Source organism: Falco cherrug, chromosome W, assembly GCF_023634085.1.
Source record: "Falco cherrug isolate bFalChe1 chromosome W, bFalChe1.pri, whole genome shotgun sequence".
In the NCBI taxonomy this organism is placed as follows: domain Eukaryota; kingdom Metazoa; phylum Chordata; class Aves; order Falconiformes; family Falconidae; genus Falco; species Falco cherrug.
The window spans coordinates 15744282-15769030 of NC_073719.1; the positions used below are offsets into that span (position 1 = coordinate 15744282).

General features: G+C 43.3%; 1 protein-coding gene across 1 annotated transcript; it reads left to right on the forward strand.

The window, feature by feature from the left end:
- The first annotated feature begins 1216 nt into the window (after positions 1-1216).
- Positions 1217-20410, forward strand: LOC129734641 (ankyrin repeat domain-containing protein 26-like). Its single transcript, XM_055698276.1, has 10 exons — positions 1217-1234; positions 1403-1492; positions 1752-1901; positions 2147-2356; positions 3668-3823; positions 4245-4379; positions 8272-8553; positions 10228-10459; positions 17260-17305; positions 18808-20410. The coding sequence occupies exons 1-7, from the start codon at positions 1217-1219 to the stop codon at positions 8500-8502; spliced, it is 990 nt and encodes a 329-aa protein (XP_055554251.1). The 3' UTR covers positions 8503-8553; positions 10228-10459; positions 17260-17305; positions 18808-20410.
- The last annotated feature ends 4339 nt before the right edge of the window (positions 20411-24749 follow it).

Consider the following 24749-nt stretch of genomic DNA (forward strand, 5'->3'; position numbering starts at 1 on the left):
TGGGGAATCAAAAATGTTTTCAAGTATGCAAGGGAGAATGGGAAGATGTATTGCTAGCTCTGTTTTTTCTTAAGATGCAAGCAGTTTTATTGTATTACTGCAGGTTGAAGAGGAACGTGATGAAACACAGAGACAGCGCTCTCAGGAAAAGAGGGCCAGAGCCCTTCAAGAAGGAATTTTGAACAACCACCTTGGGAGACAAAAGGAACTAGAAGAAGAGACAAGAAGATCTATCGGAAAAAAATCAGAGGTAAGCAGATTTTTTTTCTAATAAATTACATTTCACCATGTTTGTTTTAAAGTCATAATAAATCTTACGTAACTTTTTCTGTTTCTTGATGTTTATTTACTGTTTACCAGTGTAACTTATCTGGGTAAATACCTTTCTTGTTTTCTCTTATGTCTAAAAGTTCTGGAAAGCAGCATCACTCCTGTATGTACCTGAATTACTTGTGCAAGTCGGAAGCTAATAGAAGACACTATTTACCCCATTTCTTAACCTATCTGTTATTTTCCATTTCATAGACATTTTGTCATCGCTTTTTAGGCTTTCTAGCAGTGAAACACCTAGCTACCTATGGCAAGGTTGACCAGGAAGAAAGTTGTTTGACAGTGTTTGTGTTTCCATTGCTTTTATTTTTTAATTAGTTATTCCCTTATTGAACTTACTTCAAGTATGCCTTTCTTTGCCACCTCCACATAACTAAAATTTTATGATCGACTCTCAGCAATGAATTCAACTCTCTGTAAGAGTTAGAGTAACTGGAGGAGAAAAAGCAATCATAAACACTGTATTAAAAAAGATCTTGAAAAGAGTTTACTGAATTTCCTAAAGAATGTGCAGTGCCTTGAAGCCTTTTTGTTCTTGGCTGTGCTGCCCAATAAATGTAGGGTGAATGTGTTTAAGTGGGAAAAAGTTATACATACAATAAAGAGGAAATATACAGGACTATTGCATTCCGGGGGTGATTGAGTCTTATAGCTAACTTTCAGTAATACAAAAGGATAAGTGTTCAGAAGACATTTGAGAAGGAAAATACCCTTTCTGGCCTTGTTTTTACCAGATCTGTAGCACAACTAATTCAACCTTAAAGGCAGTATTATAAAGGCATGCACATACAAGAAAGCGCTGTCATTTTAAAAGCTTTGGTTGCTGGTTTAAGGGGGGAAAAAACCGTAACTGTATATTTGGGATGTTCATTTAGGTTTTAAGGCTATGTTGCACTTCCGTTGGGTACGTACGTTGTACATGTGCATGGGTTCACAGAGTAGCTTATTGCCTGAAACTTCATCTTCGAAGTCATGCTTCGGTACTAGAAATGTTAAAATGCAGTTTATTGCTGCAGGTTTTTTGTAGATTCATTTCCCAATTGGCTCTTTATTCATTTTCCCTGTCATTCAGGAATCCAGCACTGATAGAGAACAGGATCTGTTGTACAAGAATCAGTTACTACAAGATGAGATTGCTATGCTAAGGCTAGAACTCACTCAAGTAAGACTTAGGCACCAGGAGGAACAAGGAAAATATTTAAAGGAAAATGAGACCTTGAAAGAAAAAAATGAAGCTCTCAAAAAGGAACTTAAACTGCACAAGGAAGCATTAAGACAAATGTTTTTTCAGTTCAACGCGGAGCTGGACTTAGTAAAGAGAGAATCTGCAGTGCTGACTTCCAAACTTGAGCAGACAAACAAAAGCAAAGACAGACTAGAGACAGAAATTGAATCATTGCGTTCCTCCCTGAACGCTGCAGTTCAAGAACTTGAACTTCATTTGTCATCAGAAAGCAATGCTGAACGAAGATTTCCCAGAGAACGTGATGAATGCCTTTGCTTGCAAGTCGAGCTCCATCGTGACCTCTCTGACGTGCAAGAAACCAACAAGAGCTTGTCTCTGCAGCTGTGTAAAGCTAAAAGCAAAGCTAATAGGCTAGAAAATGAGCTTCACCAGTTGAAGCAAATGCTCGGAGAAAAAGCTTTGCTTTTAGAAATGACAAAAAAGAATTAAGTCAAGGCCAGTGTCGGGCAAAGGAATGTGATCATGCTCGACAACTTGAGAAAGATCCAGTAAGCAAACTTGTGATAAAACAGGAGTCCCTGCAGGAGCGATTGGCCCAGCTCCAGAGTGAAAACCTTCTTACTCCATCAGCAATGGGAAGAGATGCAGAACAAGAGGATCATGAAAGAAAAAATAGTGGATTATGGGCAGGAGCATTTTAATGACATTTTCAACAAACTTAGAGCTGATACAGAAAAGCAAGTTTATCTAATAGAAGAGCGAAACAAGGATTTAAATGCCAAGCGTACTGATTTAAGGGAACAAGTCTTTAAATACGAGACTGACGTAGTAGAAAGACAGGTAAAGTATATGCGTAGAAAGAACAATTTAAAGTTTGTCCGTTCTTGAAATTAGTTTGTTCCTCCAATGTATCCGGTGTAAGTTACATGCATGGGACCAAAGAATACTCATTTGTTCTGGTTTGTTATGTTTCCCTCGGAATTGCGGAAAGTTTTGGCAACGGGGATATTAGTCCTCAGATCTAAGCAGAGAACAGAAAAAAGGTATCCAAGTCTAAGCTTTGATCAAGAAAGGTGATTCTTCTCTAGAAGTTTTTTCCATCTATTTTCCTTAGTCCATGTTATGCCCTATAGAATAGTCTAAAGTATTTGATGGTTTTGATGTAAGTATTGCACAGATGACATGAATGAGAGTGGTATAAAAGGAGGAACCATCCAATACACGAGGGCTGAGAAATGAAGATACAGAGAAGTGAAGTGGTTGGGGCTAGATTTATATGAAGCTTCTATAGAGGGGAAAAAAGAGGTTCTCTGTAAGCTGCTATCAAGATTGAAGAGTATTAGTAATGTCCAGCTGTTGATTTCTGTATGTGTTTTGAGGGTTCTGAGGGGCCTGCCTGTTCCTCAAAGTTCATGTCAGACGGTGACCTTAAGCTTTCTCTTCTATGATGTGTAGCCACACTCCAGCAGTACTGTCAATCATTGTAAACTGTGACTTGCTTTGTATTCTTACTACCAAAATAATGGGTTCCTTTTGAAGATCATGTGAGAGAGTGTGTGTGTGTATATGTATATAGCTATATATATATAATGAGCTATCCAGATTTTTGTAAACCTAATCTATCAGTATTTCTAAAACGAGCTGAGTAAGAAGACTACAAGAGGATGTGATTCAACATACCCTTAAAGTGTATCTCAAAGGAGCTTTCAGATATTTGTATTCATTTAATTGTATTTGTATAGTGAAGAAACAGAAGAAAGAACAATCTAACACAAAGTCCTGCCTTCAGTCACCGGAGTAATATTTGCAGTCAAACTGTGGCCCTTAGATCACAACAGATTTCTTTGGGTTTTGTTAGAAAAAAATACCCGATTGCAGTGTGTTCCTGTGTATTGTTCAAGGAAGAACAATACCTGAGCCTTTTTTATGTGTTAGGAAACAGGAATCCTCATGAACAGCTGCTGATAGTCAAAGGTGCTCAGCTGAGAAAGATGACGAGAGGTCATCATCTGTGCAGATGCCTGCTGGTGGCAGGCAAAATCTCATACTTTTGGGTTCAATCTAGACAGGTCTAACCGTATAACAAAATAAGTTAAAGGCGTATTTCATGTTCTTAGAACTTTCTTCATGCTAATTTAACTGTTTCGTTAGGGCATGTTTGGACAACTGCAGCAGGAGCTTGCTGCTGCACTTAAAAAGCAATCTATGCCAGAAGCTTCACTTGAAGTTACTACACGCTACCACAGTGACCTGGAGAGAGAGAAGCTGCGCTTGCAAAAGGAGTTGGAAAAAACGGTGAAAACTAAGGTAGTTAATGTCTGTAACTATATGAATAAATCTGAGCGTAGCTGTTGAAAGCAGGAGCGAATGTTGTCCTTTTGCACCACCTTTTGCAGTGTTCTTACGAAAACTGAAGTATAGAGGGAACCAGAGGAGCTTTGCAGGAAAGCTGTAGGGTGATTCTGTGTGTGTGTGCATGTCATCTTATCCCCCAAAGTTGTAACCTCATCCTGTCGCTTCTAGAGTATTCCTTCTTCCCACCAGCTCCAGCTGCTGTTCTTGGTTATGGTTCCTAAGGTGTGTTTTACACTCCACGCCAACCTTGGCCATAGGTCTTGGATGGGTGGAGGAGAGCTTAGGCCTGTTTCTGTGTAAGTTACTGCATTCTCCTGCGCTCTTGTCTTTTCCGGCCACCTTACTTTTTCTTCTGCCACTGTTGCTTTCACAGACGCAGAAGCAGAACATGCTGGCTCTGACATCCAAGGACTTGCACAGCACGTGGGAGGAGCACTTGAAGTCAAGATCCCACCTTGAAGAGCGCGTTGCTCAGCTGGACGAGGAGAAGGCTGAACTGTTGCAACAGGTGAGCCCAGAAAATTCTCCAGGCACCGAGCCAATACCCAGGAGAACCACATGCACCTTCTGGTCAGGTTCTTACATATCATTGTTTTCTGTTATCCCTGCCATTCAGGCTGCGAGTACCTTATCGTTTGGGGGTCATGGAGGAAGCAAATAAAAGCTAGATGGGTATCCTTGTGTAAGTTCTGGAGTGGCTCTGTTGGGAAGAGTTCCCAGTGTGGTTTGCTATCAGTTGAGCACATCGAGCAAGGCCACAGTTCCCAGTTCTTCCTTGGATTTTGTGTGGTCATCTTCTGACCCCTTGGTTTCTGGGCAGGTTTAAAATGCTTGATGTTTCCAGTGCGTGTGTGGAGGAGCTGCTGTATGTTTTCAGCGTAGCGGGAGCTTAAAAGCCTTGCAGAAAAACATACTGAAGGAATGCTGGGTAAATGAACGAGTGCTTGGGAAACAAGCAGCGCCTGCCAGTTGCCAAGGGACAGCCTTCCCCTTTTCTCCTTTTCTGTAGAGGGAAAATGGAAGTACAAAGTCAAAACAGCTGCCAGCTCTCCTCTGGTGTGGCTGAGAAAACACCAAGAGGAGGAAAACCAGCATGTGGCTAAGTAAATGGCCACACAGAAGAGGTGGAGGTAATGGCCGAGGGGAATAAAATGTTGAAGAACTCCAAAAGATCAGATTCCTCCACAAGCCCCTGCCTGCTGGTTGCTGGAAGATCCCATGAAAGCTTTGGATGGATCCATGTTCTCCCATGAAGTGCATACCTACGTAATCCCTACTATGAGCAGAGGCACTGCCAAAAGTGTTCTCCAGCATCTTTTCCACCTGTTATGTCTAGAAGAGGATGGCCTTTGCTTCAGCGAGGGCATCTGTTTCTGTAGTTACGTATTGGTCTGTTTGATGTGAAACCTGAAGGGATGGAATATCCTCAGGAATTCCGTCCCATGGCATTCTGTGGAACGTGGCTAACGGATAGAGACGTCCGGCAGCTTCTCTGTGGAGAGCGCTAGATGCACAGACTACGTAGGTATTTTTCCTGTGCTCTGTTTGTGTGATACACTTTCAAAAGAGAAAAGAAAGATGTGAGAGTGAAAGAAAGGAAGTGAAGAAGCTGGTAGAGTTGAAACGCCCAGCTGAACTACGTCTGGCCCAAGAAATGAAAAGAAACCTCGATCTGCAGAAAGACTGTAAGAGGGACGGCTTTTTAGCGTGGTGAAGAGGTATCCCTGCGTAGAAGTCATGTTTTATTAAACTTTAGTGTAAAAATAGGTGTACCTAACTGTGAGCAGATGCCGGCCTCGTGTTAGTTCTTGCAAGGTACTTCTGTACACCACCCCCTAGTTTTCACTAGCTGCCAAAACAACTGCAGGTGCAGGTTGCCCTGCAGTTCTCCTGGGAAAAAGGGAGTCTTTCATTCCTCTTTTCAGGTGAAATCTGGACTCTCCAAGTGTATGTGGCACAGGAATACTGGTTTTTCCTGGTAATTCCTGGTGTGTCAAGCACGTTAAAGATGAAGCAAGCTGTGTCTGTGCTGTTTACATGAGAGTATGTGAAAAAGTCCAGTTTTGTTCCTTTGCTTCATTGTTTTCATGACTAGTTTGCTGTGCAGGTTGAAGAGGCTGCTGAGCAGAGCTACGAAGGAACTAAGGGTGTATGAGGAGAGAGGGGGACTGTCCCAGCTTAATTTGCAGGGAGAAGTGAAGAACAGGTATTCTGAAGTGGTCAATGAAATTGGCAGATTAAGAACAAAGGTGAGCTTTATTTTGTTTGGGTTATTGTGGTGTTTTTTCTTGTGAAACCTTTGTTCTTTCTTTATACTTCTTTTCATATTGTTGACTTTTTTTCTTGGCTGTATTTCTGAAATTATTTGGCTGTTTTTTGATGTTCCTTCTATGGTCACAGTAGTAGGCGACTGTAATACTGATGTAGCTCTTAGGGGTAAAGACGGAAGTGTTACGTACACAGCAGTATCTGCGAGGGCACATCAGGGGTAGGCTGTCCTGCAGAGGAAGGGCAAAGCAAGAGCCGCAGCAAGGCTGGCAGGGTCTGTGACCACACAGGCCAGGGATCAGCCCCACAGGCCCTCACCAAGAAGAGCAGAAGAGTTCTGGGGACAGTAAGCAGAGTGCGCCAAGAGTGCAGATCACCAGGCCGGTCCATAGGGATGGGCAGGTCTGCAGTCCTACTGGGCCGTCACGTCCATGGGTGAGGGTCAGGGCTGAGAGCAGTGAAGGCCCAGCACAGGCCTGGCTGCAGCTTGAGGCCGTGGCAGCATCGTCGGGCTCCGACGGATGCATTCCCTCTCGGAAGAGAGGGGAGTAACGCCACCATCACTCGGAACAGCTCTGTGCAGTTGGCCTTGCCCAAGGTCACCCCCTGAAGCCTGTCTCGGGCACGAGTTGAGCAGGAGGCAGGTGGGGGTTTGCTTTTCGGAATGGTGTCTTTGCTTCCCAGGGCACAATGCAGTGTGAGGTGGTGCAGAAGAAACCCTGTAACTTGTTGCTTACTAGTAGCTGACTCAGTCCGTCTTTCCTGGTCTTAGAGACCCACAAATGGTTTTGAGGTTGCTCTGCAGCGAATGAAGAGACGGGACGCAGCTTGATGCAAGCAAATGTCAATTTATTGTACAGAAGCACACGTTTTTATACACTTTCAGAAGCTGCGCGTTTTAAACTAATTGGTTCTTGAAGCTAAGCCTTGCATACTAGGCAATCCCTGATTGGTGGTTAACTACCAGCAATTAACAGCAAGGTGTTACCTTTCCTTGGCGCCATCCGTCTCCCACTCCCCTGTGCTCTGCAAACATGCCTCATCATGTTAATTGCTGTCTAGACAAGCTCGAGCACATTCCCCTCAGCTAACCGATTGCCGCGCATGGTCCTAGTTTCCAGCCCGCTCCTGCATTGCTCTGGCCGTTCGGTAGCATGTGACCTTTTAGCTGCTTCTCCGCTCATTACTGAGATAGCTGTGTTTCAAAGTTATGCTCCTTTTTAGAAGATATTATTGTCGAACGAGTCAACTGCCTTGACAGTGGCTCATTTTTAGTTCACAGGTTAGCAGCATATTTGTGTTCCTGTTGGAAGAGTTATTTTGAATGACAGGGAATGGAATTACGTTTGGGCAATTTTAAATAAGTGTAAAGTTTCTACGTATTTTAGAGACTTTCAAGTGTTGACTCTGCTGGTTTCCCCCACTTTTTTAAAAATAAAAGATGATGGGATATCATGTTTTATGGTTAATAGGTATAGACGATGGCTGTTTCTGGAGGGGGAAAGAAGGGGATAGAGCTGTAGTTGACCATTGGGACCTATGGGAAGTCTGATATTTCCTGGAAATCTTTTGAAAACAAACTGCAGCTTTGACCTAAAGAGACTGTCTTCTGCCACCACTGCTGCAAAAGCGGTGTTCTGAACTGCTACTTCCAGATCGTTTAGCGTAATGGAAGAGAAGGGTACCCGTTTCTTGCCTTGTCAGTTCTGTGACAAAGCTTTGACCGTGTGACAGCATGTGACAATTCCTCTGAAGCGTGACACATGGTTCTTTTTCTGATGAAACCAGAATGTGGCTGTGATGTAACTGGGTATGGGTGTGTTTGATTTCCTATGATCGTATGAACACCTCGCAGAAGAATAGCCCTGGTGCTTTTCAGCCTAGCCCTGCAGGTGTCATGCCGCTGGTTTGGTACCTCTCGGTCCGTGACCCACTGCAGAACTGAGGAAGGATGGGAACCTGAGGAATGCTGTCAGAAATTATGTGAAAGCTGTTCTTGTTTTAAAAGAAGAGCCTGGTTTCACTTTTGTGATAAATAGTCTTGATGGCCAACTCCTTTACCAATTTTCACAGATTTGACTAATTTTAGATCCCTCTGAGTTCCCTGTTTTTTTCCCCTTTCCTGTCTACAGGTTGATGAACTTTCCCAGCAGCTGGAGATAGAGCCTAAAAAAGGCATGCAGCTAGAAGCACAAAATCATGATTTGCGAGAGGAGTTGTCCACCATGCGTGGGAACCATGAAAAACTGGAGAAGAGCAAAAGCCAGCTGAAAGAAGAGGTGGCTAATCTCAAACACCATATGGAGACTAACATGGTGGATCGCAGCCAAATAGAACAATCCAAAAGAGAGGTGGAAGAGTGAGCTGAACAAGAAATAAGACAAAAACGGCAAGAAGTCAATCTGATTTTGCAGGTAAGTTCATTTCTTATGTGTGTCTGTTATAGACTTCTGTTTTGGTTGTCATTTTTAGGGGCGGGGGGTGGTGCCTGATTCCATGTGTTATGCTGTACTTCTGTTTTTCCTGAAGGGCAGTGGGAGAAGGGAATATGGTTGGGCAAGACGCTTTCATGTGCGTGCAGTGTGCCTGCAGGCCCTGAATCAAAAACTTGCCAAGGTAGAATTTCATTTTGCAGTTCTTGGAGGGGTATCACTGTCCACTGGTCTTGTTCTCATTGTTTATCCTTGAATGGGTATTGCAACTTAGAGTTGTCACAGCCAGGCATACACATCTTCCTTAGTCATTGCACAAGGGGCAACGCTCAGAAAAGAAGTCACCAAAGCTGCAGGGTGGGGGCTGGGGGTGCGGCATCTCCATAATTTCTTTGAGGAATGCTATGCCCTGTCCTACAGAGATTGTGTTCTTCCATCAGTAGCTTTGATGAAGAATAGTGCTAAGATGGGGGTTCTTTCTGAATGAAAAGAATCATTTAGTGTGGTAGTTCCAGGGTTCTGCCCTGGTCGCTGATGGCAGTGAGGAGGCACAGTTGCCTCGCTGAATAGAGCTGGGCCCTTGAAATTGGGTACGTGCAATTGACTGGCGAGGGGAGTTCTCTTTTTCTTTGCGGTGGTTGAAAGTGTGTATCTACTTCAGATGCAGGCAGCCTCCCAGGACAGATTAGAACAAATCAGGGCCAGTCGTCATGCTTTGCTGACAAGCCAGCTAGAACACAGAATTGGAGACCTCGAACGTGAATTGGACAGGATAAAAAATACCCAACGAGACAGTATTTTTCAAAAAGAATCTGTACAGGCAGAAGCGGAAAAGTACAAAGACCTGTATCTGGAGGAAGTTAAAAATGGAAGGTGCCTAGGAAATAAACTGGAAGGGTAAGTCCATGCATTTTTGGCGTGATAATAAGATACTACTTTTTCCTCAAGCAGTTTTCTTCGTTAAATACCTTTTCTACATCTGGTCAGCATTATGCATAAGATAGCATATTTGTGATGAAAGTACCTTAAGGCTCCCCCCTGTTCATTGGAACTATCTTCGTTTCTCTTCAGTGTTCCAGCAGTAACACCACCGATCATGGGCATTAATAGGATATTTTTGAAGTTGAGTTTGTTTTAACAGGCAGCCTTTTTGCCAGTCTCTAATCTCCTCTTCTTATTCTAAGTACGGCAGAAAAGAGAATGTCATGTCCTTTACTGCTTGAATAAGGATAGGCCCTTCAGAGAACGGCATTTGGTGCTATGAAGAAGAACAACAAAAATCTTTTGGCTTCCATTTTAGCCGCATGTCATAGGTTTCAGCTTGCTTTGGGAAAGGAAGGGAAGCCCAGAGTTCTTACGCCGGTGATGTACCTTTCAGGAAGAGCTATGTAAACACACGGTGTGCACAGACTGCTTTGAGGCCTTAATGCTGAGAAGTCCAAAGAATTGGTTAACTCTTGCTGCTTCCTGCAGGTAGTGTGGCTACCTAGAAATAGGCTCTTCAAAAAACCTCAGATCAAATTATGGACATTTTTTTTTGAACTCTCTTAATCCCTTCCACTTTCAGAAGTCAGATAATAGTCAAAGACCTGGAGGGTAACTTTGCGGAAGTGTTATTACCAAAGATAATTCTTTGTATGCTTCTGAATGTTTCAGAGCTAATGAGAGATGAGCAGAAGCCAACGCTAAGCTCCTTCAGGAGTGCCATAGAAGCAAACCTTTAATTGCAAGCAGCGCTGTCAGTGGTCCAGTTCTGTATTCAACTGAACTGGGACATATTAGCAACAATCCGGCACTGAATAGAAGTCTAAATCTAGGAGGAAGCTTCCTAACCCCGACCGGGAATACGTTACCATCAAGAAACAGAGTTGAAGCCTATGTGGCTAAGGTAAGCGTTTTTAAATACTGTTCTCAACTAGTGTTGAAGAGTATCTGTAAGCAAGGTTGTGCTTTTCAGTCTAAAGTTAGAATCCATTTCTAGTTCCAAACCATATGCTCTAATATGCTAAACCAAATTGCTCATCAAACCAGTATACAACTAGGTGGTAGAAATGAAGACTTCTGGTCATTAGGGTTATAAAATTTCCAGAAGCGCTCAAAGACCAAAAAATACTGAGTTCTAAATGATGAACTGCGCAACAGGTTTTTTTTGCAAGTTCTCTTTTGCAAGAGAAACTGTGGTGAAGAATACTGTGGCATAGGAAGCTCCCAAATAAGCTCTTCAGTAAAATTTAATGCGGATGCCCCATCCCTGGCAGTGCTCAAGGCCAGGCTGGGTGGCGCTTGGAGCAACCCGGTCTAGTGGAAGGTGTCCCTGCCCATGGCAGGGGGGCTGGAACTGGATGATCTTTAAGGTCCCTTCCAACCCAAGCCATTCTGTGGATGACCTTTTTTAAAACAGCTATCTTTATGATGAGTGCAAAATCCCATCAGACTTCTTTGTTTGAGACACCTTTTCCCCCTTCACTGATGTTCATGCTAGCAGTTTCTTCACCGGAACTGGTTTTAGTACAATACCAACAAAGGGATGCTTCAAAACTAGGATGGTATGAACAGGGCACGTTACTTCTCACTTGAGTGCGGGACGAATGCTGTGCCTCGGAGGCATTTGATTTTGTGGGTCCTGCTATGTGGTGTTATATGTAACTGCTCCTCAGGAAGTCTACAGAGCTTTCTAATTTGGTAAAAAGCTGCAACCTCTGCAATACCTCTGGTCAAAATATGCCCTGTAATTAGCAGTCAGCATGATAGCACATCCCTCACAGAATGGTAAACGTGATATCATGAGACTTGGAAACAGATGTCAGTAGTTGTAATCGGTTTCCCACCTAGCATAGGACTGAGGCATGGGCAAGCTTGCCTGTTCAGTCAGTGTCTGTCCCTCGCACATTCTGTTGTTGAATGGATGTGAGAAGCATTTGGTCACCTTTAAGCCTTACCCTGGTTCAGTGGTCCCACCTACACTGGAAAGAATCCATTTAAAATAACGTGTCTACATACTGCACCTGGTTTAAGAAAAAGAAAAAACCAAACCAAACAACAAAACAAAAATAGACAAAGCAGTGTGTAGGTAGTGCATAGCAGCGGCAGTTAAGAGATGAACTTTTCTGTATCGTTGTGAATGTGGTTTTTGTGTCAGAGGGGTGGACATAACACTACCTAAAGAACGTGGGAGGCAATTAGTACTGTACCACCTGCAGGGATTATTCTGCACGCAAGCAGCAGAAAGGAGGCGAAATTCAGGGATCCACTGCAAAACTGAAGTAAGAAGAAAGCCAGGACAAGGGAACAAGAGGGACAGGGAGCAGGGAGCAAGTGAGGGCAGGGAAAAAAGAGAGAGAGATGGGAGCGAGATGTTACAAGAAGAAAAAGGCAAAGGAGGAAACCATCCCACTTCTAGGAAAAAAGCTGTCCTAGTTTAAAAGAAAAGGGTTTAACAGTTGTGGTTTCTTTTTTTGAAGAAGAAACAGGAAAAAAAAATAACCTCCCTGTTACTAAATCCAGCTGCACATCTTTTTATGGTATTTCTTCCTGTAATCACCAGTTGGGGAACGACTGAGACTAATTGTAGTGTCACTGCTTGTAGCCTCGAGTCACCTGACGTTCAGTGTATTCAGGGAAGTCTTAAAACCTGATCTTCTCTGGAGTCCTTCAGAAGAAAGGAACTGAGTTCTCAGAGGTGCAGTAGTTGCTAGAGGACTAGGCGAGTATTTCGCTTAGAACTGCGGGCTTAATTGTTCTCAGTCGGGTGCAGTATGTCATGTGCATAACATGCATCTGAGAAAAGAGGATTGAATTGCAACATAAGACTTTGAAGTCAGGAAGTAACAAAAGGGAAAAACTGCATGTATCCCTCTGCATACAATAATGGGTGGCAAATCTCAATCAGTTTCCAAATGCAAAATCACCAGATGCACAGTCTGTGCTGTCATTTCCGCAGGAGTCCCGTGCCATTCAGGAGGCAAGTTGGAGCATGAGGGAAGAAATCAGAGATTATAGTTTTAGTCTATTTTGAAATGCTTTGCTGGTTGTGCTGCCTGGTATTCTGTCTGTTCACCAGACTGTTTCAAAGCAGAAGAATTTCTCTGACTCTAAGCCTTTTCTTCACTTCACTGTTTACTTCAGTTATGCCTCAGCTTTGTTTTCCCACTAACCTGGTTCCCTTCTACAGAATTTGCCTTGCCTTTAAATTCAGGATGCGCAGTGCTGCCTTGGCTGGAGATGACAAATGTTTCTGCCACTGAAGCTCTAAATGACAGGGAGTTAAGAAGCTGAAATTGCAGTGTGCCTCAGGCAGTCCTTTTGCACTACTTTTTTTAGTCAAAGCTCTCTGCAGATTTGGTGTTCCTTGTAGTAGCTTCCTCAAGGTGAGAAGGGCTATTGGAAGTAGGGAACATGCCAGCCATTCTGAAGAGGAAGATGTTTGTGTAAATTTCGTTTGCGCACAAGCTTTGAAATAGCTTCAGGGGCAAAGAGGTGAAAATAGTTCACACTGCTCTTATTCAAAATGATGGTGATCATTGGTCCTGCAGCTGTTGGAAAAAACACTGGTAAATGATGCTGACAAGAGGAAGGAGTGCTCCACTAGCAAGTGGACACAGTTTCTTCTTTAGACTTAACTAAGGAATTTGGTGTTTAAAGGCTTGAAAGATTGCACCGTTTTCCTAAACATGAGGCATGACTATCAGTGATTACACATAGAGCCGTACATGTTGAAGATGGTAATATCACAAGTTCAGCAAAAAATGAGCGTGTTATTCTTAAAAGAGCATAAAGAAATGTGTTCCATTCCAGTATAGCCCCTTCCCCTTTATCAAATATATACGCTACAGAAATGAATAACCTTGAAGTGCAAAAGGATCTTTAAAAATAGAAAAAAGTTCATATTGGCACAAGCTTATTAACCAGTAGAATCCCAATCCCATGCAAATGTCTTCGGGTTTTTTTGGTGTTTTTTATTTGTATTAGAGCTTCAGTAATGTGGAATAAATTACAAGTACTTGACAAATTCTGTGCATGTCATTAGACAGTGACTGTAGCAACTAGCAATTCAGCATTTCAGACCTGCTCCCTTAGTCCATAGACTAAGGCAAGGAATGTCTCCTGCAAGTGCTGCAAGGAGGTTTTGGGACTGGAGTCCTGCTGTTAGGTTTAACAAATGTCAAGCTTAAATCCTAACAGCTGTGCCAAAGGCTGGTGAAAATGAACGTGCGTGTCTTGACAGACAAGAGCAGTGAACTCTGCAACCAGGGTGAATCAGTGGGTAAATGAAACCAGTTTAATGTGGGAAGGGAAATGTCTGCTTCCTCTTCATCTTTCAATTTCTGTTCCGTTTCTGATTTGGCTTTCTGCACTCTTGTAGCAGTCTTTGTTGTTAGCTTTTTTACTTGCTTCATTTACATGTAGGCCACGTTCTTGTTTCTCACTGAAGACCTGTGAACATAAGGCCATTTTTCTTTCTTCTTCAGCTCCTTCATCAAAAATCTGTCCCTCTCTCTTCTCTGCAGCCAGATACATGGCAAGGTTTGCAGCCAGCATTGTTTAATGTTGGGATGGTATTTTATACTGGAAATGTTGTCTGTTTATGCTGTTAGGTTTTGATTAAAACTTACTGATGTATTCACATTTTCCTAACACTGCGCATATTTTGAACTTTAGTTTGTCCAAGTGAAAGAATGACTGCTGCAGGGGACTTCTCTGCTTTATGTATTTGTAGCGCAAGGGCTTCGGTGGTAGTTAACCGTCTGTGAGGTGTAGCGCAAGGGCTTCGGTGGTAGTTAACCGTCTGTGAGGTGTAGCGCAAGGGCTTCGGTGGTAGTTAACCGTCTGTGAGGTGTAGCGCAAGGGCTTCGGTGGTAGTTAACCGTCTGTGAGGTGTAGCGCAAGGGCTTCGGTGGTAGTTAACCGTCTGTGAGGTGTAGCGCAAGGGCTTCGGTGGTAGTTAACCGTCTGTGAGGTGTAGCGCAAGGGCTTCGGTGGTAGTTAACCGTCTGTGAGGTGTAGCGCAAGGGCTTCGGTGGTAGTTAACCGTCTGTGAGATGATAGTCTATGGATTTAATCTGTTATAATGGAACTTTGAGCTCTAGGAGTAGGCTGGTTTACCCTCCTTGCCACTTCTGATATACAAAAAGTTCTTGGTGGTCGCAGCAGTTGTGTCTAGGAACTCAACTTCAGAACAGTACTGGTACTCCAGACTCGGAGCATCATTTCACGGAGTCTTACAGGATCCAGCTTACTCTGTGCTAAAGCAGCCTGTGTGGATAAGTAGTAAGTCAACACCACTTTCTGAAAAAGAACTGTTGAGAAGGTGCCTGCTGCAAATGAACACCTGGTGTGTTACCGCCTGAAGAGATGTGCAGTGAGGTGAGAAGTACCTGCTCAGGAGGTTTGGGACACTCAGCTGTGATGCCTTTCCCAGGGGTTTGGGGGGAAGGAGAAAAGTGGAGGCAAGTTAAGGTCCTCGGAGGTGTATTTTGCCTGGCTCTTCATTCATCCCCTTTTCAGAAATCAGTGTGTTGGCTTTATTTCCACCTATTTCTCTTCCCTCAGACATGGATGAGAATCACAAAGACGTTGATGGAATGAATAAGAGGAAAACAAGACCTTTTTCTTCTCTTGATTGATTTGTACATGTTGCGGAGGGTCCTGTGGACCTTCTAGTCATTGTGAAGACTCAGGAAACCAGGGAAAGTGGTTTCTTCTAACACCACTAAGTACTACGACTTTGCTTGGGCTTGGTCCTGGGTTTGGGCCGTATTTTGGTCTAGGCATTAGTTTTCCTGCTTTTCTCTGTTACCTGTGTCTCGTCTCAGGAGTTAGGGGGTCCTTTCTCCCCGGAATTTTGCTTCTGCTCGTACCTGCTTGAAAACAATTAGAGATTTGGGGGGTCCTTTTCCATTGTTCATGCAGCTCTGTTGGCACAGAGTATTTCAATGAAGTATCACAGAGTGGTGCTTCTCCTGCAGGATCCGGTGAATTTGGTCCCAGCTTTCCCTGTGTTCCTGGAGAGAGAGCCCTTCCCTCCGCTTCGCTGGTTTACAGCCCCGCTCCTCTGACCCTTGCAGTTACTGCCTGTTACTGCTCCTCTTGTGAGGGTAAGCAGAGTGGTTTCCTTCCTGAGGCTCTTGCTCTCTCTGTCCTGTTGAGTACCCTGTGCAGTGTTTCCGTTCTTCTTCTTGTTGTTATGCTGCTAGGTGGGTCTGCTCATTTCATGAAATAAATGCTCCTTCCCCCAGGAATTCAGTACTAAAATCAAGAGAGTCACAGAAGGAGTGAGGGTGGAAAGGGGCCTCTAGAGATGATCTAGTCCGACCTCACCCCTGCTCAAAGCAGGGTCAGCCGTAGCAGGTTTCTCACTGTTCTGTCCAGCCAGGTGGTGTACATCTCCAAGGATGGACACTCCACAACCTTTTCTGAGCAACTTGTTCCAGTGGCTGTCCATGCTTACAATTTTTTAAAAAATAATAATTATAAAAATCCTTGTGTTAAAATTTCCTCTATCTGGATTTGTGCCTATTCCTCTTGTTCTTTTGCTTGGCACCGCTGAGAAGAGTCTGGCTCCATCTTCTGTACTCCCCCCACCAGGTACTTATACACATAGATAAGGTCCCCCTGAGCTTTCCTGTTCTCCAGCAAAGAAACAGTTGCAGCTCTCAGCCTCTGCATATAGCTCACAAGGTCCAAGCCCTGCAGCATCTTCATGGCCATCGTAGCCCTGGAAGCTGTATGATACGTGTTTGGAAATTCACTTCTGTGTGTCACAAATTTGATGGAAAAAATGTAGGAGTAGCAAGTACCATCAAACGTAAACAACAGCATATAGCGCTTGGACTGTGACTCTTAAATTAGGAGATGTGGTTCCTTCTTGTGAAGGCCTCTGAAGGCAGAATCATAAGTGAAAATAACTTAATTGGTAACAATACCCACTTTCTAGGGGAGAAGAGGCGTAAGTGCTCCTTTGCAGTGATCCAGGCTGATTCCAGCTACATAATAAACCCCACAGCACTCGCTGCGTAGAAGCTGTAGCTGCGGTTGTTTTTCTTAGTACACAGTTTGCAAGAAAAAATTGTGTGTGCTTTTATATTTTTATAAATGTGTGTCGTGGTATTTGCAATAACAATAAAGAAGTTTTGGCGTCATCTGTAGGAGCTCTTTCAATTTCCCATCTTAAGGTGGAGAAAAGAAGAATATTGGCACACGCTTTTTTCTATACAAATGGTGTATGTCAATCCTGCAGCAGCTGCTGGTGCAGCTCTTCTCTCTGTGAAGTTGCAGAAGCCAGCCTCAACTGGCTGATTTGTCCCTGTGGGTGGCATTTGTACATATCTCGGCATGTAGCTGACATCCTGTTTGTGTGTTTGATGATAAACTTCAGCCGTACCTTCACTGCTATAACTGCGCTAGGCTTTCTTGCTTTCTTCCTGTGTATTTTGTTAAATGCCCAGTAAAAATCCAGCTGGCGAGTTACAAATTGTTTTGTTAACGTTGCTGAGCAATGAGGCAGCTGCAGCCCGACTGACCAAAAGTTTCTCTTCGAGAAAAATCAAACCCCAAACCAAGGTGTGTCTACTTGGAATTATATTTTTAGGTTTTCTCTCATTATGTGTGGATTTTAAGAATGTTTTAGAAGTTTAATATTAGAAAAATGTAACTGTTAAAGTATTAACTATATTTTCTGTATAATTCTAGGTACGGCAGGAACTAGATGAAAGAATCGCTAAAGAACTTAAACAAGGTAATGTGTCACTGTTAGGGGCATTTTTAAGGAAAAAGAGGAGTGTTCCTAACTCCTGAATGTAATGGCTTGAAAGCTGTCAAGTTCCTGTGCTAAGCACAGGGAGGTTTTTCTGCTAGCTTTCCAGTTCAGACTTGAATGTGAAAATTTCCTGCTTACCAAAAGATTGTGTAGAATGTTATGCAGTTGCCTGAAAAAGACAAGTGCAGAGAAAACTAACCCGCTTCCTCTACACGGGTGCACTTGGCTTAAGCTGAAGTCACGTTTTTCTAGAGTGAATCCTTGAGCACAAGCATCAAACGTAAAAGAAGCCCTGAGAGAAGACGTTTATAGACTTCAGCCATCGCTGCTTCTTCCATGTGCGTCGGTTGCATTCCGCACTACATCATACCGCGCCCATTCTCTGCTGTTGGGTCTGGATTTTTGCTGTTTCTTGTCCATTGCTTGTATTTGTAGCTTATATGTTGCAGTCTTTTTTGAATAAGCAAGAAAAATATAATCAGTGATGAAAGATACCCTTTCTTTGGGAAAAGATCATTTAGTAGCACTTAGGCAAACATCAGATGAGTTGAATGCTTTTAACACATAGCATGAAACATGCTCTATAATATGAGGCCAGGTGTCGAAAGAGGAATTCCACCTGTTTCAGGGTAGTCGTTCCTCCAGAGTCACTGCTTTGCTTTGCAGTGACTGGTGCTATTTCAAAGCAGGTAGCCCCTGCGAGAATTTCCTTCTGTTCCTGCATGCTTTTGGTAATACAGAGAGTGTTCAGCTGTAGCTTCACAGCTCGTTCCGTGTGTCCGAATGGACACAAAGCCGTTGCATTTCATCCGTGTGCATTTTGAACCTGACTGTGCATCTGCTAGGTGTCATAGAGTGCGTTTGGTTTCAGGACCTTGTCGGAAAAATGTGGCTGGAGAAGAACAGGAAAGGTGGGCTTGCTTTCGTTGAGTATGTGTTTTTGTGGAGGAAAGAGGGTTTTGCCAGGGTGAGTTACAAAGACGCCCCTCAAAGAAAGTGCCAGGCTAGGAGACTTGTCCTGGCCTGACTGCATTGCAAAGGTGTTTGCGTTTTCACCGGCGGATTCTTTTTAAGTTTGTCACAGAGAAGGCAGAAGCTGGTTTTTAGGAGCAGAGTTCCAATAAATCACTGCTTTGAACATTCAAGGAAAACAGATACTGGAGGTTCGTGAGGTCTGCAGGGGGGCTCAGTTTAGCACTGGTGCAAGCAGGAGTCATTTGTGGGTTCCCTGAAGATGTTCAATGTGTAGCCTATAGAATTTCTGTCACTGGCTTTAGAAATACTGTTGGCTGGTAGGCAAATGTGGAAAAAGATTGTTTCTTCCTTTGTGCCTAGCCCTTTGATTGTTATGTCCCCTTGGAAGTTTTTAAATCTCTTTCTGGACTGTAGTCTCTCCAGTTATCCATGATGTTTTCATAGTGACTGATTTGGCCCTGTCTAGTGTAAAAGCAACACCGGAATGTTGTTTCTCTTCTCCCTAGCCACTGCTGAACTTGAAGCTGGATCTGCTGGAGCTTCTCCCATGGTATCTTCTGACGGATCTTCAGAAAGTATCCACGTTGACAGGATCCCCTTTGCAGGGCAGTACAGGAGCACCGCGATGTTTTAACCAAAAATTACCTGATTTGAACAAAATGCTGGGAAAAAAGCTCTGGAAATCATTTTGTTTACATAGTGCGTCTATAGTTTCTCATCCCACAGTTCAGATGGGAAAATGTGTTTATTGCAGTCCGAATGTGAATTCTAAGTCTATTAAATGGATGTCAAGCACATTGCACTTGCCTGTTGGCTTATTGATGCATAGGTGTTTTATTTTGCACTCGCCACAAGAAGCACACCTATTTTTGTCGGACTAGCAGAATGACTCACCTTGATTCTTGAGCGTGACAGAATTGTCAAAATGTTTCTTGTTAACGTAGAAGCATTATTTTTTCTCCACTGATGTTCTGTGTTTTAACAAAAGCATTCCCTTTGTTCTGCTTAATCCTTTCACCCTATGTGTTTTCAATGTTTCCAGTGTTACTTTAATGCTTAGGACATCATTTGATGTGATTTGAGCCTGCTGCTTCAGTCCAGATGCCGTGACTGCTTCTGCCGATAAAGTGAAATCTTTACCAGTGGTCATGCTGGAGGACGGGGCACTTCACGTTGCTGTCACCTTATGCGCCTTAGGTTTAACATTACTGTGAGTGTGTAGCAGTGCCAAGAGAGTTACGTGGTGGGTTTGGTATGTTTGTTTTGGATCACAGGACCACGGAACGGGTGAGGTTGGAAGGGACCTCTGGAGGTCATCCGTTCTAGCTCCCCTGCTCAGGGAAGGCCGCCCAGAGCTGGTTGCCCAGGACCATGCTGGCTTTTGAGTATCTCCCAGGATGGAGCCTCCATGGGCAGCCTGTGCCAGTGCCCAGTCACCCTGATCGGAAAGAGGCATTTCCTGACGTTCAGCCCCAGCCCTCCGTGTTTCCGTTTGTGCCCGTGGCCCCTCACGGTATTCATCTTGGGGTTTGTGTTAAAGGCCGCTGCAGCTGTAGACGTTCCCAGTTACTACATCGGCAGCTGCGCTGTACCTGAAACACTTCATGTGCGGGAAAAATGAATGTTAAAATACTAACTTCCAGTCTCCTCAGTACTTTCCAAACCTTGTATGATAGGGCAGCCAATCTTTTTGTTGCTGCTAGCAGCTGACGATACGGTGGCGGTAGCCCAGATGGTAGCCAGTGTTCTGGGACATTTGTGTCAATAAAAGAAGCAGGTTTACTTATTTCAGGGAGTTACCTGTTGCTGAAGATCTGCGTTGTCATTTCCTGTGCACAGAAGTCAGTAGTGATCAGAAGATGACAGAACAAAGTCCCAGTTCTGGGAAAGGAAGAATGGTTGTCCCGAGATCAATTAAGACTGGAAAAATCTGGGGGTTTTACCCACTAATTCAAGGACCTGAGTTAACAGGCAGTGAGGAAAGCAATGAATGTTGCTGTGACGCTGTTCCTCTTTATATGAATACATATTTGTGAAGTTAATATACTGTATTTAATTCCAGGTATTCTGTTTCAGCTTGAAATTTAATAAACTTTGTCATCTAGTATATGTCTTTGTTTTATCGTTCCCCTTCTTGACATCGCGTTCTACCCCTTTCCCTAACCGTACAGCTCTCCAGAGCGCTCTGCTCCTTTCAGCTCTGTTCGCCGCTGCACCTTCAGCCTGTCCTGGAGGCCAGGCAAAAGGCCAGCATGTGTGTATGTCCTTTTCCACAACTGTGTTAAGACCCCAGGCTGGTGTTGGGGTACTCGTGATCAGTTCCCAGACTTTCCCTGTATTTTAGAGCAGTCCTCCTTGTGGTTTGGGCAGAAGGTAGCAGGTGAGCTTCTGGTGGCCGTGGAACGCTGGGAAATCGCACAGGTTTTGATCCCCTGCAAAGGAAAAAGGTGTAAAGAAACTTCTCCAGCCTGCACCAGAGTGGTCAAAGAGAAGTTCAGCTTTTGCTGCTTTCTAGTGTCTCTCCACAGAGGAAGCAGGGACAGAACATCTTGACATTCACGTTGTGTTGTCAGTCACTGTGATAAACTCAGACGTGGCCTGTGCTCAAGTTTCTTCACCGCTCTCTGCTGCCAGCTCTTAGTGAGAGGGGAGAGCTCTTGGCTGGTGGAGCAGCAGAGCAGAAATTCGGTGTTGGCATCTGCCATAAGCGGCATTGATGGCAGTTATGATGAGGCGTGAGGGGGGTACAGAGAAGGCCAGGCAATTCCTGCGCTCGAAAGTCCGTCCCCGGTGTCACTGTGGGGACACTCCTGATGAAGCAGGAGAGGGCATGGCACTTAGGGGAGGCTCTGAGGCCTGGAAGACAGGGAATGTCTGTCCCATCTTCAAGAAGGGCAAGCCCGAGGAGCTGGGAACTGCAGCCTCACCGTGCTGCCTGGGAAGGTGGCGGAGCACGTACTCTGGAAGCCGTTTCCAAAGATTGGGGACAAGAAGTTGGTAGGGAGGAGTCAGCATGGGTTTGCACAGGGTGAAATCATGCCGCACTAACCTGGTACCTTTCTAGCGATGTGTGAGTAACTGAGTGGACAGAGGAAGAGCAGTGCGTGCTGCTTACCTTGGCTTTAGCAAGGCTTTCTCTGGCTTGTGCCCCAACAGTCAAGTTCAGGTTCAGGAGCTTCCTGATCTCTTTCCAAAGGAGAAAGCAAGCGTGTTTCTTGATTTCTTTGCTCAGGTACATTAGAAACCCTTTGGGGTCAGTAGCTACAAGCAGGTTGCAGATCTTTGCAGTCAGTTGTATGGAATAAACAACTCTGTTTCAGAAAACCTTATTATGCCAGTTGCTTTTTCCTCATGAGCAAATGTGTCAGGAGTTTCCCAGGTTTTGCTGTCTTCAAAATACCACGTTGAATTGTGGCTACAAAACATTAGTTTTTCAGTTTCTCATTGGCAGAGCAGTGGTTGAGTAGTGCTGCTGCAGCACTAGTATGTCTACCCAGCAAGGCCTGACTCCTGAAACATCCAGGCATTTGCTTATGATTCATTGCTGATCGCTGCCACTCCGTTCCACTGATGCTCTGCAGAGGGAACAGTTTAGAAAAGCCTTGAAAACAATTCATTAATGCAATAAACATAAAGGACAAATCAGAGACAGGGCAGCTGTCTTCTCCTTTTTGATGTTCCAGCACAGGCACTAGAAATGGGTAAGCCCTTGCTGAATGAGGGATGGGTGAGCTGCAGCTGCTTGTATTGTCTGTGACAGCCATGAAACACTACATTCTTGAAATACAAACGTGAAAATCTGGTAACTCATTTCTTTTTTTCTCTATAAACCGACACCTTCCTGCTGAAGTTCATCATTTTCATATTGACCATCTTTGTGATAATAGAACCATGAACTTGACCTGTCTTTGCCGTGTTTGATCACACAGTCTTATGATTGGATGAGAAGAAAAATCACGGTTACCTCAGTCATAACCAGTGGGGATTAATGAAAGGGGAAAAGATCAGGTTATTGTATTTTCTTGAAGAGAAACCTTGGGTCGTTCTCTGCTTTCTGTTGCAATACAAAGATTCCACGAAAAAAAAAATCTCGGGAGGGGTGGAGAGAGGAAAACTTTGAGCTCATGCAGTTGGTAGGACAGCTTGACCTACATACCACTGAATACTCCATTGGAAAACTCAGGAGAACCGTCTATTGCTAGAATTCTCAGTTATAGTAGCTGAAATACTTTTGTGACTCTGAAAATTATAAAATAATTCTTGAACATAAACCAGATTTTAGCTGAGAGAAGGAAAGATTTACACAGTTAATTTACTACTTCCGTTTATGATACCTGCTTGTGTATCTTTTAGCTACGTAAGGGTACCAGAATGGGTTTGACTTTTACATAGCAGCCGGGGGGGAGGCAGCGGTGTGTTTTGCCAGAACATATTTTTCATTGGTAAAGCTGCTCTGCTCAATGAGAGACTATCACCAGAGCTGTCCGTTGTGTTGGGTTTTTTAAAGTGATTTATTAATCAAAGATGTATTGTCTGGCAATTTTTTATAGTTATGTGTTGGCTGCAGCAAGTGCTTTTGGACAAAAAAGGAACAAGAATATTTTTTCATTCTCCATTTTATTTTCAAGACTAGAATTCTTCAAAGCTAATTTTGCTATTTTTAGTTTCAAATCAACATTTTCAGAGCAAATTAAGTTGTGTAAAATTAAGCAAACGGGAAAGCAAAACTGTTTGCAGTAGTTTGCTGCTTTTCTTGGTGTGGTTTTGGCTTTGGGCAGCCTCAAAACTGTTTGGGTTTGCTTTGTATTGTTCTCCACCTCTTACTTTCCCCCAGACATACTCATTGAGCTTGAACAATCCGTGACTCCTACTGCTCAAAGGCTGTTGTCTTACGCAAGCAGCTTCTTTCTTACAGACTTCCATGAAACTCAATTTTATCTTTTTTTCTTTGTTAGTAATCCAGATTAAAAGGTTAACAGGAACTGTAGAGTTACATATAGCTTTACAAGCAAGAACTTAAATAGTTAGGCATACTGACTGCAAGGGGGAAGTCAGGATAAAAAAAAAGTAAACCAAATAATACTGTGGCTAAGAGATGAAAAACATATTACTGTTACTGCATTTGCGAAAATGGTAGCAATTTTTATGGTAAGTAATATTTTTTTCTCAAAGTGACTACAGTTGAATGTGATTTACAGAAATGAGCTGTGGTGTTTTGTTGGGTTTTTTCCCCTTTTCCCTGTTAGTGGGCAGGAAAGAATCAAAGTGCAGGGAGTTTTTTATTGCTGCATTTGAGTATGGTCTTTTCGAACAACCTGCCTGCCAAGTTTGTTAGGAATCTTACTTAGATGGCACTGTTTGTTACACTTGTTAGAATATTGCCAAATAGTAGCTTGAAATGTGTAGGTGAAGTTGCACTGATAGCTGAGCTGATTTAACAGCTCAACAGTGCCAAACAAAACTCTTCCTCTTTTCTGCCGGTGTGCCTTCCACCTCCCCTTGTATAAGCTTCGTTCAGAATGCTCTAAGACGCTGCAGCTCACTAAACTATTAGACAAAAGAAAAGTTCTTTGCCAGATTGTGGAGCTGGATCAGCTTAGCACAAGGGCTAAAGAGCACCAAAAATGGCTGAATGCGGAACTAAAAGTTGGTGCATGGGGACGAAGGAGGAGTTTAGGTTTTGAAGAGGATCTGATTCTTCATCCTTTAGTGGACCTGAGCTATTAAGTTGGCTCCAAGGTATGTAATGCTACCGTTTGAGAAGCTGAATTGTACAACATGTTTTTCAGGAAAAAATGTTGTGCCCAGAAGTTGTGGTAAATTCTTCTGAGTCCCTGTCATGTGTCCGCCTGCCCCCCCGTCAAAACTAAATGCATGATCTGAGTCGATCTGTCCTCTTTAAGACTGTACGTATTTTCTTCTGATCTGTTTCTGTTATTTTTTAGAAAGTCTTGTCTTTTTTTGTTGTTGTTGTTTGAATTGCTGATGCAGTAGCTACCAGAAGGTGGAAGATGACCTCACCAAAAGCCAAGAAAGGCACAGCATCCAGAAGGGGAGTCCAGAAGTAAATTATAGATGGAACAACAAATTAAGTTGCTCTTTGCCTTACCTCTGGGTTGTCTTTTTTTTTCAGTTACTGTAGCACTGGAATCTATTTCTTTCCTTTTAAAGTGATGAATCCTGAAATGTTGTTTGTACCTGTTTTGAAGAATACATGTTTTATTAAAATAGATGTTTATTAAATAGCTGTTTTATTAAAATATTTGCATGATTTATGAATACTTCAATACGAATGCAAAGTTTTGCCAACTTTGAAGTGAGGATGTGTTTTCTTTATATACACAAATCCATGTCTTAAAGGCAAACTAAAGTGCTTTTTTCTGCTTTATAATGTAGAAATAAAGCTTTATTTACTTTTGTTGTGGGTACTTTATAAAGAACAGTGGTG